The sequence below is a fragment of the Ptychodera flava genome, chromosome 20 (genome assembly GCF_041260155.1).
Source record: "Ptychodera flava strain L36383 chromosome 20, AS_Pfla_20210202, whole genome shotgun sequence".
NCBI lineage: Eukaryota > Metazoa > Hemichordata > Enteropneusta > Ptychoderidae > Ptychodera > Ptychodera flava.
In genome coordinates this window covers 7,068,328-7,087,028 of record NC_091947.1, presented here as the reverse complement: position 1 = coordinate 7,087,028, position 18,701 = coordinate 7,068,328, and the positions used below count along the sequence as shown (strand labels likewise).

General features: G+C 36.4%; 2 protein-coding genes across 3 annotated transcripts in view; one reads left to right on the top strand and one right to left on the bottom strand.

Moving 5' to 3' along the window:
• Positions 1-3,765: 3,765 nt before the first annotated feature.
• Positions 3,766-6,141, bottom strand: LOC139119890 (C-type lectin mannose-binding isoform-like). Its single transcript, XM_070683827.1, has 5 exons — positions 5,912-6,141; positions 5,127-5,279; positions 4,738-4,823; positions 4,235-4,403; positions 3,766-3,925 (listed from the first exon to the last, which is right to left on the bottom strand). The coding sequence occupies exons 1-4, from the start codon at positions 6,102-6,104 to the stop codon at positions 4,251-4,253; spliced, it is 585 nt and encodes a 194-aa protein (XP_070539928.1). The 5' UTR covers positions 6,105-6,141; the 3' UTR covers positions 3,766-3,925; positions 4,235-4,250.
• A 2,174-nt stretch (positions 6,142-8,315) lies between these two features.
• LOC139119889 (perlucin-like protein) overlaps positions 8,316-18,701 on the top strand; it is a 47,243-nt gene continuing 36,857 nt past the window's right edge. The window contains exon 1 of one of the 2 annotated variants that reach the window (XM_070683826.1): positions 8,316-8,502. In XM_070683826.1, coding sequence (XP_070539927.1) covers positions 8,370-8,502 — 133 coding nt within the window. In that variant the 5' untranslated portion in view covers positions 8,316-8,369. The remainder of the gene's footprint in view (positions 8,503-18,701) is intronic. The other variant, XM_070683825.1, reaches the window with a different exon arrangement.

Below are 18,701 nucleotides of genomic sequence, written 5' to 3'. Positions count from 1 at the left end.
ATCTGAGACACAATTTGGAAGAGCGTTGTGACAGCTTGCATTCCAGCAAGTTTGGGTCAGATATTGAGACAAAACATAGGGAAAACCGATTTTTGAAAAGTTATGCAAATTACTTTTCACGTGACAGTTATATAAACAATGGTGACACTGTTGTTACTAAAACGTTTCCCTATATCCAGGCTTTAAGAAAATGTATAATTTATTGAGGTTTTGAGCTTATTAAAAACCAGAGAATTTTTGTATTAAAAAGGTCAATTTCTTGTCTTGGAACCATCAATGTCAAACTGTACTTCTTGCTTTACTTCCGCCACAACTTCTAATATTGGCATTTTTCGCAATGCATTACTGGTGAATTGATTTTTCAATACAAGGCAATGCTAACACATACCAAAAACATGGTATAAAAAACATAAAAAACATAGTAAATCACCTTTGTCATGGATCCTGTGAAGGCTCTGACACAATTAAAGTATCGTACAGGTCTGTGTCAACAAAGAGGGTACACGATAATTACTAAATAAAGCTGCATGCACTGCTGTGAGAACATTCATGCTGTATAAAGTGCTCTGTACAATAGGCGTGTGGCAGGGCCTGGATATCGTTACTCTCAATTTTTATAGTATATGTACAGCTGTAGGAAATGTTTATGTACATAACTTTCGAAATACGACGGTTCTATGACGATTTTGGGAAACAAAATATTTTCACACCCCCTAATATCAAGTGCAAAAATTTCAAATCCCCTCAACTGCACCAAGAACTTCCAAGCCCCCTGCCTCAAATTCATCAAGCGACCCCTGGTATGTGTGAATGCGGCGTAACAGTTTATGAACAAAGTTTGCAAGAACTATAGATATCCCTTTACTTTGCGACGACATAAACAAGGCTTGTCCAAATTTTTATACAACCACATTGATTTGTAATCATAATGTCCACATATTTTCCTCGTTCCTGTCTCATAATTTTTATTCATGTCCATTTTATTTTCAATCGTGTCTTCCGTCTAATGCCCGCTAATGTCACAGCGTAGTCCTTCATTTACAACACCATGCAATCTCCTTTGCATTGCACATTTTCTGAGATTATACCACTTTCATGAATTTAAGACTTTCAAACCAAACAGAAATAAACCGAAAATACTTTCTGGATGAAAGGGGAAACCGCTTCACATTCCAAGAGCACAGTACATCGAATAATATCCTCATCTCTCATCTGCTGCTAAAGGATCTATGTTAGTGTGTACATTTTTATTGTTTAATAGCTCAGTGGGTGCTCCACTAATGAAAGTGTCCAGCTAACTGCGTAAACAGCAACAATTTGAACAACGGAAACAAATGCCAACAGTGAAGCAATCACACGTAATGCCGTTATTTGATATGTATTGGAGCTTCATTGAACGGCTTAAAACTTTTGCTGCGTTTTGGCTGAAAGGCCAAGCGTGCTCGATTATGTTCTGTATATTTCCGGAAATACACGATCTTCGTCTAGAGACCGGTGGACACAATAATGCTTTGATCCGTAGGAGCATTCGAGAACAAGATGGCAGAAACCAGCGGCGCGAAAATAACAATAGTAGTACCATGTTGCTGTCGTTTGGAAAACTTCCCTGGATCACAGAGTAACATACACAGAGTGGCAACAGCTATTGTTTAAGGCGTGAAGCGGTTACGTAAGCAATCCATGTTTGCCTCGCCTAACGAAGCTCTTGGCTCTCTTTTCCGAAGAGTGCCGACCATGCACCCTTCGGTAATTTTCGGATTTTCACAAATTGTTAAGCGAAAGTATGTTCGACAAAGTTTGTGTTGTTGTTGTTGTCGTGTGGTGCTGATCGGAATTGATGTGCTGGCAAAAACAGGAGTGTTTTGAGCTTCAGGAAAGTGGGTTTTACCGTTTTAAAAATTCCTCTCATATTTTTATGAATATAATGAGTGTGTGTGAACCAAATTTGAAAGTCTTTTATCGATACTGTCTGGTTTTACTCAATGGTTTACGGTCAGTCATACCGTCTTTTACACGTGCGTCAAGAAAGGACATGTTTATGAAACTGCTGGCGTGTTATGTTTTGATTGGCGTGAAGCAGTGTTTCTGGCCTGAGAGCTCACAAAGTAACTATGGTTGCTACGCGACTGGCAGTACGATGCCATCTCGTCGTATGTTTCGCATAATCTCGTGTAATTATCAACCACAAACAAAGCCTCCAAAAAGTTTAACACATTTGAAGCTCATTTTAATATGAAAAGCCAATAGTCTACCGAGACGACCATGGAACAAAAGGCATGCAAGTGTTGCCACTCTGCTATGTTACTCTGTGCCTGGATACAAGTCGAGATACGTGACTTCTTATTTCAGCGTTGAACGTTCAGTCATGTGATATTTTTGGAGTGTCGCCGAAGATCTTCGAGAATAAATTATTGTAAAAATACCACATTGTCTCCAAGTAATATTGTGTATTTTGGGTAAGCTTTCTTTTGTGTAAACGATTATTTAGATAAAGCGCTACCACTGCTGGTAAGTGATCTCCTTTGAGAAGGTCCTACTAATTAGGACCCTCTACTTCGTGGCTCCTGTCGTCATCATCGTCGAGCACATATATGTACCAAGTTCTGCCAAAGCGAGACTGTGTCGTTTGGTTGCCAATTACAAGAACAACCCTCAGAATCTCGCCCTCGTTTGATGTTCTGCTGGCGAGAACGTGATACCAAACGCGTCTCAATGTTTTTTTTGGGAAGCAGGTTATTAAAGCGCCCTCGACCTGGATTGCTCTAGGTAAACTTCGTCGTTTTCAATAAGATTTTAACTAGGCTAGATGTGCACAAACAATGATTTAATTATAAATTCTTCAGATAAAAGTTTAATTTTAAGTGCGCTTTAGTAATCATGTAAAATAACACTTGATATGAACTTCCTAATCATGTTTGCTGATTTCTGATGTGAGTCATCATCTTCCCCATCTATATCTTTTTCTCCATGTCTGTGTCACTAACATCATCGACGGATCATTTTCAAAACTGTCCAATAGTCTCTAATTTCATAGCTTCATCGTCGAGAAACTAGGTCTCTTTTCGACACTTACAAACCAGATTACTCCAAAAATACTTATCACAGATGTCACAGATAGATAGATACTAGATAGATAGAGAAATAATAGATAGAGAAATGGATAGATAGACATTTAGGTAGATAGATAGATAGATAGATAGATAGATAGATAGATAGATAGATAGATAGATAGATAGATAGATAGATAGATAGATAGATAGATAGATGGATAGATGGATGGATGGATGGATGGATGGATGGATTGATGGATGGATGGATGGATTGAATGAGGGTGGGTGGATGGATGGATGGATGGATGGATGGATTGATTGAGGGATGGATTGATTGATTAAAAGGATGGGTGGGTGAGATGGATGGATGGATGGATTGATAGATAGATAGATAGATAGATAGATAGATAGATAGATAGATAGATAGATAGATAGATAGATAGATAGATAGATAGATAGATAGATAGATAGATAGATAGATAGATAGATAGATAGATGGAAATAAGATGGATAAGATAAGAGAGACAGAGAGGGAAAGAGACAGGGACTGGGACAGAGAAACAAGAATGACAGAGATGATTCAATAGCTGTAATGGAAGCTCACGTCAACATGAATCCACCTGGGCATCCATCCTTCAGGGTTTGACAGTCTATCCGTCAAGATACACCTCTCTACACCCATATATCCATCAGTACATACAAGCGGGCATATATGTTTGAAATTCTAAATATTTAATTTTTATTTTGTGACATTTAATAGGGCTTTAGGGAACGATTGGTAAGATACTAATACATGAAGGAGATGTAAGTTTTATATATCTTTATTTTAAGTTGTAACCATGAAGGACGTTACGGATCTGGATCTCAAAGTTTATCTGAAATGGAAAACAACACAAGAATAACAAGTTAAGAGTTGTTTACTGTTTTAAATTCATCATTGAAAAAACTCATGTACAAAGTGAATGTACAAGGTGGATACTCTGAGGGACATATTTCTATACTCTTTAAACCTTCCCGTCCTTCAACTTTGTGCATCCTACTGGATTCATTGTGAAAGAAAACTTGACAATTAAAGATAATAGTTTAAGGTTATTTTTTATGTGCGAAAACTTAAAACTATACTTTCTAGATGCACACAACATGCGAACTGTCTTAATACTGATCTTAAATACCCCTGCACTCACATCATACACGAGTTGATTAATATCTCTTCTCACAGATATATCCATACGACGAAGTGCAGGTGGCGTCAAACCATTGACCATTGTAGCTTCTATGCATGTACGCACAATCGTATGTATTGGTCGATGGTGATGTGCGAGGATACCCACTACGCCAGTTCAAGTAATTCACCTGAGGACAATTTAAAAATACTGGTCTTACAATGCTAATGATATAGTTTGGTTTTCAATTAGAACTTAAAATTGACGTCTTTGCAGAATGCGTTATACCTCCACGTAATTAATTTAAAGGATATTACGTCCTCGTGAAATTCAGTGTCTTATTTTTGTTGGGTACCTGAACAACGGTTAGATCGTTTAGAAAATCAAAAGCAGTCATTGAATAATTTAGCCATTAAGAATTAATCGCATTCGACATAATGACAACATATGCTTTTTGGAAAGCATTATAAACTCTCAAAAAACATTTTTGTGAAAATAGTGCATGTTACTATGATTATACTCACAGTGGTACCGCTGTCCCATCGCCAGTAACCCTCAGTGGACATATCGTTGAAACCAATCCACATATTGCCTTCAAGTCGAGCATATTCTGTCGATATTAGGAAATCCGTTTGGTTTAGTTTTTTTTAAGTTGCGTCATATGTGCATGAAATGTCTTATTAAATATTATGTATCGATAGTTGACCAACATATGCGACAACACACCAACTAAAATAGAAGGAAACTGAAACAAGCGTGCATACCCTCATGAATTGGCGATATTTTTCATCCAAATACATTTCGAATAACGGGAGAACGTCACACAGTTGTAATATATTTGCCACAACATACTGTAAAGTATAATTTATTCACAACGTTATGTATGCAACAAATGAATGTTAATATTTCCTACCTCTAAGGTATGCATCCTCGAACGCGTCGTCAATCGTTGCTAGTCTCGCACCTCGACTAATACACTGAGTTCTCGCCGTCGACCACGTGAACTTCTGATCTGGATATATGAAGTAACAACTTTTCCCGGGGAAACATCTCCACCCTCGTCCGACTACAAATACATCGATCGATAATGTTGTTTATGGTCTATGAACTATACATACCTTTAATAATTAGTATAAATTGATCCTGTGAGATAACATTATAAGTAACAGGTATCAACTTCTTCGATTAGCTTCTGTACACCAATAATCGGATAATGCATTAATTTTGAAGTATTTTGATACGCAAAGTATTTCCGAATCCACTCCTTTTCCACAATAACTAGAAAGGCGTATATTATTTGAAGGTCAAAAAAGCCAGGTTTTCATAGATGACAAATTCATTCAATTGATGGATGGCCTGCATCGTTAGAGGGAAGACGCACAGACAGACACACAGCATTATAATATGATGAACAGAACAAAGCGTTAAAATAGCAAATGAAGCCGAAAAAAGAACAAGAAATCGCGGATATCTGGTAAAATTTAAGAAACGAGGAAGTACTTTTGACAAAATATCAAACAAAATCCGGAAATTGTTGAATATTTGCAAATTTTGCCCGTTTACCGATTCTTACGATATTACTGTACATTTGAATTACAAAGAATTCGGTTTGTAAATGTAGCATGTTTCCCTATTTACCCTTTCAACTCGTTAGTTCAAATTTCAGTGACATTTTAGTATCATTTGAACGATACTCACATTTCAAAGCGCTCACTTCATCCGATGCTACTGTTTCAGAATCTCCGGCATCGTCAACGGTGTCGTCAGCTCTGACTGCAAGGCCGCCATCTTGAATTTCATCGGTCTCTTGAAACACGGCAGAGTGAATGCCGACACAAAATACAGCTAATATCAATAAAGTCATCTTGCTTGATGAAACTTGACGGGACATGTTAGCAGCAGGTCGGTACGTAGATATGCTACTGCTTCCCTCGTGTCGTTTCTGCGCCTTTTATGATTTCTAGCGGAAAACCATGCTGTGACGAGGGTGATGCAATACTGCTCACTCCCACAAAACGATGTTGGAAATTTGATGGACTGCCATGATTGAACTGTTTTTTTTAATCAACAGCATGTCGAAGTTACTAAGCTTGTCTTGCCACAACACAATATGATGTATAATTTATAATTAAACGAACATTCAAAATCATACACCACAAAATCATACACCTCAAAGCGGCTATTCTATGGACATTTAAAGTCTTTTCTCCTATAAAGCATTGAATTTACTGTTGTCGATATACGGGAAGATATGCAATGCAAATCATTCTCAGCTTACACATGGGCTAATTCCCTCCTCATATAATTTGAATTAATTTTGCAAACTTAAAAATTTTCGAAGCAAATGTGGTCTAATATTTGTTATTAAGCATTCTTAACAAAAGAGAAGGTAGCTTGCTAAATCTCTAGGGACTCGATGGATTATTTTGTGAAGTAAAGAGCAATATCAGCTTTTTAACGATTCATATTGTACATCAGAAAGTAAACTTGTTGTATGGAAACTGAAAATGTCTAGGATAATTGAAGGAAATTAAAATCGTGACCACAATCGATTTCGAATGTAAGTTTAAAGGGAACAATATTTTTGATATTGACTGTGTTGCTGTTATTGGCAGAGTTTGACTTTCTGCTTACGTTTTGACTTGTTGAAAACACTATTGGACAGACAAAGTTAAAGCCTGCAGACACGAGAGAGATTTGCTGCGATAGAGAAATACACTGTAAACCATGATTAGAAAGACTGCTGCTAGGTTTGGAGCTGTCTATAAAATATAACATCAAAATTCCTGACATTCGTTGTTTAGAGGTAGATTATCCCAGGGGCAAAACGGCTGATCGGAGGAAAGCCTAATCAAGGTGTTATCAAGTCTGCATCGTTACAGGCAAATGAACCTTCACCACAGAAATATTATGTGTCAGGCCGGTCAGAACTTACGGGCCACGTTCGCTTGGAGTTAATTGATAAGGTTAATGTTCCTATTACATTATGAACAGGTGTCTATGCTTAGACGTTAAGAATTGCCTATCGTCAAAACATTGACTTACATCCATGACGATACCAAAAATTGATAATCTGCTTGACACTTGTATAAAGTTACAACAAAGGTTTGCGCTGTGGTTGCCTAATTAGCAACGAGTATTGAATAACCAGTCTCCAGCATTTCACTTTTATTCATCTCGATCAGTGAAAAATGAAACTTGAGAACATATTATGACCTGTGACCTAGTTGATATTTCTGTACGTTCATATTGCAATCGAGGAAAACTAAAGTCGCAAAATACACTTCATGTACTTCCAATGGCATTTCATACAATAGTATGCCTCTAGAAATGAACAGGACTTTACGGAGTGTACTACCTGTCTCATTACTGTCTCGTATATTGACCCATTTACTTTTGTCCGTCTCAGTCTGTTCAGTAGAGTAAGACAAAGTCGACAAAAATACTAAAAAATAGAATTTCATTATTATGATGTATATCTAGCAGCGGCGAAATCGACTGGACTTTAGAATGGCAAAACGGCTGTCTCATATGTCTCTTAAATTGATCTTTCTAATTTTGTCTGTCCCTGTTTGTCTGTTCGTCTGTCTCTGTGTGTCTGTTCGTCTGTCTGTGGGTCTGACTGTTTATCTCCAGCCCACTTCCGTGTTGAGCCAAACGATTTATTTTTCACGCTCAATTGGTACACCCACGTTTCCTTGCAAAAATGGAATTTACATCAGGTAGAACGCGTTTAGAGAACCGCTGATGTTGTCTTAACAACGTGGGGGGAGGGGACACGCAACACTGGACATGTTAAATTTTGAGTACGGTAACCAAGAGGAAAGGTTAACAACTGTGAATTGCTTGCTTGTGTCCTTCCTCGAAATCAGTGGGATAGGTCGGTTTAAAGTTAAAAATACATTATGATTTAAACAAGAGTGCATGGAAAGCTCAAAATACCTGCTGTTCATTCAACAAGGTAGCGTCATATATTTTCTTAATTTCATTTTCAAATTATTTTTCTCACAGTTATGTAAACTTGCGATTTTCCTGAAGCAGCCAAGCGTACAAATAATTTTTCTTTAGTTCCCCCTCGTCTCCGTGGTGGAAAGTCATAAAAGGCAAGTGATTAAAGCCTGAACTATAGTGTTGCGAGCACATTCAACTCGAAGACATGATGTTGAAATACAAGACTACCTGCGCTGTCTTCTTGCTGTTCCTAGCATGTCTTGATGATTCCACAGCCAATATGGAAGCAGCGAAATCTGATAGATCGACAGTCAGCGTTAGTTCGTCAGCGTGCAATCGTAAGTTACATATCTCTTCTCAATTTGTTTATATAGTTAAATAATAACACATGAGAGAGAGGGCAATTATCACGATTTTTGCCTGCCCAAGAGATGGTGGTCATGATCGAAATATTGATGATGCCCGAGCTGTGATATTGCCCTAGCTCTCATGTGTTATTATTTTTATTACACCGAACAAGCAAACATGCAAAGACACAAAAACACAAAGACTTTTTCGAGTACAGTTCGCCTCTATGAGTCCGGACCTCAGCGTAAAATGTTGTCCGTGCCAAGTCTGGGGTTGCCGCTGAAAGTTTGCCTATCTCCTCGGTGGCGTATCCAAATTTGTTGCTTGCATAGTCGCTGAACACATAAATTGTATTCCTTGTTGCCATTTTCGTCCGTTTGCTTGTCACTTGCATCAAAATATCGTCTAACTGTGCCGGTGACAGCTCTGCATGACGTTTCGCAGCCATGGTTGCCGACTGCAAGTACAGATAGAGGCAGTTCCCGAGATAAGGAGACAGGGCGTTTTCATTGGTCGCAATGATAACGCCCAGGTCGAAATCGTTGCAGAGCGCATGCGCAGATTATCGCCATGCCGCCTTGCGTTTTGAGAGGACGTACATGTAGGCCCACGCTCCCTGCGTTTGATTGATTCTTCAGGAATCCTGCCGAATATCACGGTATGTTACAATTTTTCTGTGTACGAAGTGTTACCCAGCAGCTGCACCTCATGAAATCGAAAAACTGTATACGATCTTTAACAGTGGACCGCAAGTGTAATGTAAGCTAGCAAAACCCACAGGTAAGTGGAGTTGCCGTGTGGAGGGACCGTGATAGAGAAACTACTACACGGCAACTCCACGTACCTGAGGTATAACCAGGGTCCCTCCTCAAATGCCATGGGACCTAGCTATAACGTTGTAGTACATCGATTCTCAGAGTGCTGTTCTGTGCGGTAGGGAGAGATGCGGTAACATTTGATAATTTTTAACATAATGATGGGGTTGAGTGGATGTCGGACAGTGAAAATTGTCCGTAAACGACAAGAAGTCAACACTGCAGAACAGACTGTGTTGATATTTGGTACAGATGTTTAGACCATGTTCAAGGTTCTGATTCCTCAAAATGGTGCCAAACGAATCAGCGGTTAGATAGATATGAGAAATTGTTGACCCTCTTTTCAACTAATTTATTTTAGGGGCCTTGCATATGTGTATTTTGGAAGGTACACCAATACTGCACTTTGGACTGTTTATGAGTTATGGAACAGAAATTTGTGTACTGTTAGATGAATGCTAGAAACATGGAATGGAAGGATCAGAGATTTCCATGCTCTTATGGGCATCAAAAGCGATAAAAAATAACATATTTCATAATTTAGTTTCTCACATTTGAGACGACCCTGGGCATTATATCATATCTGCTCACTTCAGTCTTGAGTAAACATCCTTGAGTCAATATACAGACTTTGACATTCACATTCTAGAGATTAGCCTGGTTCCCTGGAAACAGGTCCAAGATCACCATTCTGATAACAATGGGTTTGGGTAAAACCATTGTGGTGAAAAGGTTAAGTATCCAGGACATCACATGTTACAGTCTTTACTCCTACACAATGAAGTTTCAAGTTTTAGGTTAGTTATCAAGCTAGCACCAGCATCTCTCCTGAGCATCTGTCCGTGTGTTCTCAAAGGGACATAGTGATGATTTATCCGTTCATATCCATTTAGTTGAACTTGTCTAGGAAATGTATTACACAAATTTCAGCATATGTTGCCTTTGGAATGTGCCATCTGTCAGACCAGAGTGACCAATGCTGAACCCCTGTGTGCTTTCAAATTCTGATTAAGTTTTCTGATTAACGTCAATTATGTGCTTCCGAGACTAATTTTACTGTTTTTGAGAGAATGGGTCATTATCCCTTTTCCTGCAAAGTCCATATTTCACCACCAGGTCAAGATGGTTAAAATTAATGAAACACAACATATTCCATATGGTGTATTTTAACATAATACTGTACATTTGAAAGCTGTTCAAAACATAAATACTGTATACTTGATTTTTTACTAAAGATGCTATAACAGGCCAAGCCAAGTGGGTGAAAATACATCATATTTTGGCTCTATACGGCTTTTAACTGACTTGGCTGATGGGGAAGTGATACTGTCTGGCATGAAAAGGGTTAAACTTGCAAGAGCCATGCTCCTGTCTCTTTTCCAATAAGAGTGTTGTTTTTTTTATTATCTTCTATATATTCATACTTGAAACACTCTAGAACTTAACTAGGATAAAAATTAGAGGAATGTTGACATTACTTCGGAGACTGATTGTATTGTGTGTTAGAGAATGGGCCATTATAGTTGCAAGAGCCATACCCCTGTCTCTTTTCAAATTGAAGTTGTCTCTTGGATTTTCTTCACTATATTCTTACTTTAACCTCTCTATTAAACTTGTCTATACGATACAAATAAGAGGAATGTTGACAAAAGTGGGCTTCGGAGACATATTCTGTTGTTTTTGAGAGACTGGGCCATTATAGTTGCTAGAGCCATACCTCTTTCTCTTTTCAAAATAAAGTGTTGTTTTTGGAATTTTTTCAATATATTCTAACTTCAAACACTCAATTGAACTTATCCAGGATACAAATGACAGGAATGTAAACAATAATGGGCTTGGGAGACAGATTTTATTGTTTTTGAGAGAATGGGCCACTATAAGTTGCAAGAGCCATACCCTTTACTAATTAATGTGTTGTTTTAGATTTTCTTACATATTCTTACTTCAAACATTCTGGTAAACATCTCTAGTATACAAATGATAGGAATATGGACAAAGGTTGGCTTGGGAGACAGATTTTATTGTTTTTGAGAGAATGGGCCACTATAAGTTGCAAGAGCCATACCCCTGTCTCTTTTCTAATTAGAGTGTTGTTTTTAGATTTTCTTATATATTCTTACTTCAAACATTCTGGTAAACATCTCTAGTTTTTGGAATTTTTTCAATATATTCTAACTTCAAACACTCAATTGAACTTATCTAGAATATATATGACTGGAATGTACACAAAGGTTGGCTTCGGAGACTGATTTTATTGTTTTTGAGAGAATGGGCATTATAGTTGCAAAAGCCATGCCCCTGTCTCCTTTGAAAATAGAGTGTTCTGTTTGGAGTTTATTCAATATATTCTTACTTCAAACACTCTATTGAACTTATCTAGAATATATATGACTGGAATGTACACAAAGTTGGCTTCGGAGACTGATTTTATTGTTTTTGAGAGAATGGGCATTATAGTTGCAAAAGCCATGCCCCTGTCTCCTTTCAAATTAGAGTGTTGTTTTTGGAGTTTATTCAATATATTCTTACTTCAAACACTCTATTAAACCTATCTAGAATATATATGACTGGAATGTACGCAAAGGTTGGCTTCGGAGACTGATTTTATTGGTTTTGAGAGAATGGGTCATTATAGTTGCAAAAGCCAAGCCCCTGTCTCCTTTCAAATTAGAGTATTGGTTTTTGATTTTCTTATATATATTCTTACTTCAAACACTCTATTGAACTAATCTAGAATATATATGACTGGAATGTACACAAAGGTTGGCTTGGGAGACGGATTTTATTGTTTTTGAGAGAATGGGCATTATAGTTGCAAAAGCCATGCCCCTGTCTCCTTTGAAAATAGAGTGTTCTGTTTGGAGTTTGCTTCAATATAATCATACTTCAAACACTCTATTGAACTTATCTAGAATATATATGACTGGAATGTACACAAAGGTTGGCTTCGGAGACTGATTTTATTGTTTATGAGAGAATGGGTCATTATAGTTGCAAAAGCCATGCCCCTGTCTCCTTTCAAAATAGACTATTCTTTTTGGAGTTTATTCAATATATTCTTACTTCAAACACTCTATTGAACTTATCTAGATTTTATATGACTGGAATGTACACAAAGGTTGGCTTCGGAGACTGATTTCATTGTTTTTTGAGAGAATGGGTCATTATAGTTGCAAAAGCCATGCCCCTGTCTCCTTTGAAAATAGACTATTCTTTTTGGATTTTCTTATATGTATTCTTACTTCAAACACTCTATTGAACTTATCTAGAATATATATGACTGGAATGTACACAAAGGTTGGCTTCGGAGACTGATTTTATTGTTTTTGAGAGAATGGGTCATTATAGTTGCAAAAGCCATGCCCCTGTCTCCTTTCAAATTAGAGTATTGGTTTTGGATTTTCTTATATATATTCTTACTTCAAACACTCTATTGAACTAATCTAGAATATATATGACTGGAATGTACACAAAGGTTGGCTTGGGAGACGGATTTTATTGTTTTTGAGAGAATGGGCATTATAGTTGCAAAAGCCATGCCCCTGTCTCCTTTGAAAATAGAGTGTTCTGTTTGGAGTTTGCTTCAATATATTCTTACTTCAAACACTCTATTGAATTTATCTGGAATATATATGACTGGAATGTACACAAAGGTTGGCTTCGGAGACTGATTTTATTGTTTATGAGAGAATGGGCATTATAGTTGCAAAAGCCATGCCCCCGTCTCTTTTCAAGTTAAAGTGTTCTTTTTGGAGTTTATTCAATATATTCTTACTTCAAACACTCTATTGAACTTATCTAGAATATATATGACTGGAATGTACACAAAGGTTGGCTTCGGAGACGGATTTTATTGTTTATGAGAGAATGGGCATTATAGTTGCAAAAGCCATGCCCCTGTCTCTTTTCAAATTAAAGTGTTCTTTTTGGAGTTTATTCAATATATTCTTACTTCAAACACTCTATTGAACTTATCTAGAATATATATGACTGGAATGTACACAAAGGTTGGCTTCGGAGACGGATTTTATTGTTTATGAGAGAATGGGCATTATAGTTGCAAAAGCCATGCCCCTGTCTCCTTTCAAAATTAGAGTGTTGTTCTTGGAGTTTATTCAATATATTCTTACTTCAAACACTCTATTGAACTTATCTAGAATATATATGACTGGAATGTACACAAAGGTTGGCTTCGGAGACGGATTTTATTGTTTTTGAGAGAATGGGCATTATAGTTGCAAAAGCCATGCCCCTGTCTCCTTTGAAAATAGAGTGTTCTGTTTGGTGTTTGTTTCAATATATTCTTACTTCAAACACTCTATTTAACTTATCTAGAATATATATGACTGGAATGTACACAAAGGTTGGCTTCGGAGATCGGATTTTATTGTTTTTGAGAGAATGGGCATTATAGTTGCAAAAGCCATGCCCCTGTCTCCTTTCAAATTAGAGTGTTGGTTTTGGATTTTCTTATATATATTCTTACTTCAAACACTCTATTGAACTTATCTAGAATATATATGACTGGAATGTACACAAAGGTTTGCTTCGGTGACGGATTTTATTGTTTTTGAGAGAATGGGCATTATAGTTGCAAAAGCATTGCCCCTGTCTCCTTTCAAATTAGAGTGTTGGTTTTGGAGTTTATTCAATATATTCTTACTTCAAACACTCTATTGAACTTATCTAGAATATATATGACTGGAATGTACACAAAGGTGGGCTTCGGAGACTGATTTTATTGTTTTTGAGAGAATGGGCATTATAGTTGCAAAAGCATTGCCCCTGTCTCCTTTCAAATTAGAGTGTTGGTTTTGGATTTTCTTATATATATTCTTACTTCAAACACTCTATTGAACTTATCTAGAATATATATGACTGGAATGTACACAAAGGTTGGCTTCGGAGACTGATTTTATTGTTTTTGAGAGAATGGGCATTATAGTTGCAAAAGCCATGCCCCTGTCTCCTTTGAAAATAGAGTGTTCTGTTTGGAGTTTGCTTCAATATATTCATACTTCAAACACTCTATTGAACTTATCTAGAATATATATGACTGGAATGTACACAAAGGTTGGCTTCGGAGACTGATTTTATTGTTTATGAGAGAATGGGCATTATAGTTGCAAAAGCCATGCCCCTGTCTCCTTTGAAAATAGAGTGTTCTGTTTGGAGTTTGCTTCAATATATTCTTACTTCAAATATTCTACTTCAAACACTCTATTGAACTTATCTAGAATATATATGACTGGAATGTACACAAAGGTTGGCTTCGGAGACGGATTTTATTGTTTTTGAGAGAATGGGCATTATAGTTGCAAAAGCCAAGCCCCTGTCTCCTTTCAAATTAGAGTGTTGGTTTTGGATTTTCTTATATATATTCTTACTTCAAACACTCTATTGAACTTATCTAGAATATATATGACTGGAATGTACACAAAGGTTGGCTTCGGAGACTGATTTTATTGTTTTTGAGAGAATGGGCATTATAGTTGCAAAAGCCATGCCCCTGTCTCTTTTCAAATTAAAGTGTTCTTTTTGGAGTTTATTCAATATATTCTTACTTCAAACACTCAGTTCCAGAGCAAGATAAAATCACTGAAAGTGAATTACAAAAAAGTTGTTGACAGCAACAGGCAGTATGAAAGTATGACAGCACTCACGTTAGCCATCTTGTTACAATGCTGTATGCTTGGCCATATACACCTTTTGAACTCGAGAGAGAGCATTAAGGTTCCAAGACAAGAAATTGACCTAGTTAATCTAACAATTCTCTGATAGTTAATAAGCTCAGAACCCCTTTAAATTATACATTTTCTGAAGGCCAAGATATAGGGTAAGATTTTGGTAACCACAGTGTCCCATGTACCATTGTTTACATAACTATCACATGGCAGGTAATTTGCATAACCTTTCAAAAATCGGTTTTACCCATGTTTTGTCTCAATACTTAAAAATATCTGACTCAAACTTGCTGGAATGCAAGCTGTCACAACGCTCTTCCAAATTGTGTCTCAGATTTTTTATATCTTACTTAGTTTTTAGTTGAGCACAATTTAAAGATATCAACCAGGGTTAAATTCACCGCTCTGTAAGTTTTCCTGGCGTAAAAATTGTTTAAAAAGGTTTAAAAAAATTTTTCTGTCATCTCAGGATGGTGAAAAGGCAAATATTTGATCTTTGTGACAATGTTGCATATTTAGATATAGTAAAAGGCGACTGTGATTTTGCTTTCTTGAAAGTTGAATAATTACACTGACTCAGATCAGGGAATAGAACTAAAGTCACATACAATATCAACTGAAGATTGTGGCTCATTCTATGTAGTACATGTCACAAGTTGTAAACAGTCACTTACAACCACTGGTTAATGACAATGAACTCATTGTTAATGTATCTGAGTAAAGTAAGAGTGAATGCTGAGTAGCATCACACAAATATGCTCTGGCAGGCAAGAATGTGTTAATTCAGAGTTAAGCAAAGGCGAAACAAATGTGTACCCTAGTAACATGACCAACACAAGAAAGAGCTGCAGTCCCTGAACATTTTTCTCACATTTCGAAACAGGTTGTGTGTGGTTTCTCATGCATCTTGAACTGTGGTTTTACAACTTATCCGGACACCAAACTTGCTAATTACCCAGCAACTTCGCTGATGATATAGAAACTTGGGTGTCCGGATAAGTCGTAAAACCATGTAAAAATGTGCGGCTTTGATGTAATGATTGATTGATATTTTTCACCAATCCTCAAACGAACACATTAATGATACATCCTGTAAATTTTCTGATTTTTTACAGATTTGTTCCACAGTACATGACGGAAATCCTATATAAAGAAGCCATTACATTTCTTGTATCAAACCAGATATGAACTGTAAATGCTCACGTGTTTCATTATATATTGCAGTTATGTGTAAATTTGAACCGTTGCCACATGTTTGCAACTTCATTGAAATTATTATGATCAACATAATGAACAATAATCACCGCCGATTAATTCTAAAAGGTCTTGAAGTATACAAATATGTAATTAGCTGAAATAAAAATATTAAAGTTATTTGACTGCTCTTATTGTATCACCACTTTATATAGCAAGTGTAATTACTGTTGGCCAAGTCCTTCAAGCCATATATGCCAAGCTGTGAAAGCTCATTAGATATGCAAATTATAAATTAGCTGACATGAAAATGTGAAATGACTTTCGATATTGTTTTAACCTAGTACCTGGTATAATCATCAATGTACATAGCATGTTTTGCCAACTTTGATCAAGTAAATCCCGTATATATCCCTAATAAGCAAAGTTAATTAAATATGTAAATTAGGAATTAGCTTAAGTAAAAATGCTTAATGATTGTCAATAATGCTGTATCATGGTATCTGTAATATGTGTAGCAAACTTTGTCAACTTTGGTCGAGTCAATTCTGATATATATCTCTAATTAGGAAAGATCATTAAATATGCAAATTAGGAATTGGCTGAAGAGAAAATGCTTAATGACTTTCAATAATGTTGTATTATAGTGTCTTTAATGTACATAGCAAGTTTCATCAATTTTGATCGCGTCAATTCAGATAACTATCCCTGATTATGAAAATTCATTTAATATTCAATTAGGTTTTGGCTGAAGTAAAAATGTCTTTTGACTTTCAATAATGTTATATCACAGTATCTTTGATGTATATAGCAAGTTTCAACAACTACAAAGAATTCAATATCATTCAGTTATCAATAATCCCTAATTGGGAAAGTTCATTAAATATGCAAATTCCGGAATTGGCTGACGTAAAATGCTTAATGACTTTCAAAAGTGTTGTATCATAGTGGCTTCAATACATGTAGCAAGTTTCATCAACTTTGGTCCAGTCATTTCAAATATATATCCCTAATTAACAAAGTTCATGAAATATGCAAATTAGGAATTGGCTGAAGTTAAAACGCTTAATGACTTTCAATAATGTTAAATCATAGTATCTTTAATATACATACCAAGTTTGGTTAATTTTGATCAAGTCAAATCAGACATATATCCCTAGTTAGGAAAGTTCATTAAATATGCAAATTAGCATTTATCTTTCATGTCACCCCTTAATGGTTCCCACTGCTGATATATCTTGGTGTGATCAACATTTGTAGCAAATCTCATAAAATTGTGTGTAGTCGTTTTAATGTATATCCGTTTTTTTCTAAAATCATTAATTATGCAAATGAGCAAAAAGTATGCAAGCCACACCCACCAAAAACTAATCAGTTCTTGCCATTTACTAACTGAATATATGTACCAGATTTGATTCTGATCTTATGAGCCATTTTTGAGATATCGGACCAACAGACAGACAGACAGACACACAGACACACAGACATCGCTGCGACATATGCTCACGTGTGTAAACACATGAGCAAAAAATAAAGAATCTCATTGAAAGATGCAGACATGCTCTGCCGACAGACAGAAAAATTAAGTGCCTTAAAATAAATAACAAAGTATGGTTTCTCTGTCAGGAGTCTGGTGATGCAGATTAAGAACATTACTACTATCCTCTTGGTATGCTTTATGGGGTCACTTGTCAGTTTTGGTCAAGAAAACGTGTTCTCAAAATTGCTTGTCTGATAGCTTTGTAATTTGTTTCAAAAGTCCGATGCAAAAGCTCCCAAACTGCTGACCTACCATCTTAGTATTTGGTGTACGGGTAGACCCAGGGTTTAGATGTTCTGTTGTTTAAATGAACATGTCAGTGTCAAAAATATGCAAATGAGGTTAGAAAAAGGGGAAATCTTGCAAATGTTCAGGAGTAGTGGTATTAACTTAACCAGCCTACACATCTCAGTCAGAGCTTCTATAACCTTTAACCTATTTGTATCCAGTGTACTTATTATGTGTAGGAGTCGTGGCAGTGACTTAAACAGCCTACTCCACTGACCTCAAGTCATTTCCTGTCATTGTTCACGAACTGATACATATTGACAGACCTGCTGAAAGCATGAAGGACTGTGTTAAAACATTCCTCTGCTAAGCCTGTTCCTAAAGTTGACCTCCAGTACCTAAAGTTTCAGACTTATTTACTTTTGTCATTACTGTTTTTTCTGGTTAAAATATATCTTGACGGACCAAATATGAGCACACTGTCATTGACGGTATTTTTATATGATATGATCAGATGAATGTGTAATAATTGATGAACCTTAAGTTTACCAGGATTGGCCAGCTAATCGACGAAGTTAAGACTTTTTTTATAGCCCGAAAGTCAAATGCAGTGTATTCATTATGTTTTAAATGGCATGTTTTAAATGGCATTATTTATAAAACAATCTTCCATGTGTTAATCTCTGGCCTGATATTTTGTATGAAAGCAGTCAATGTCATGAGCGTCA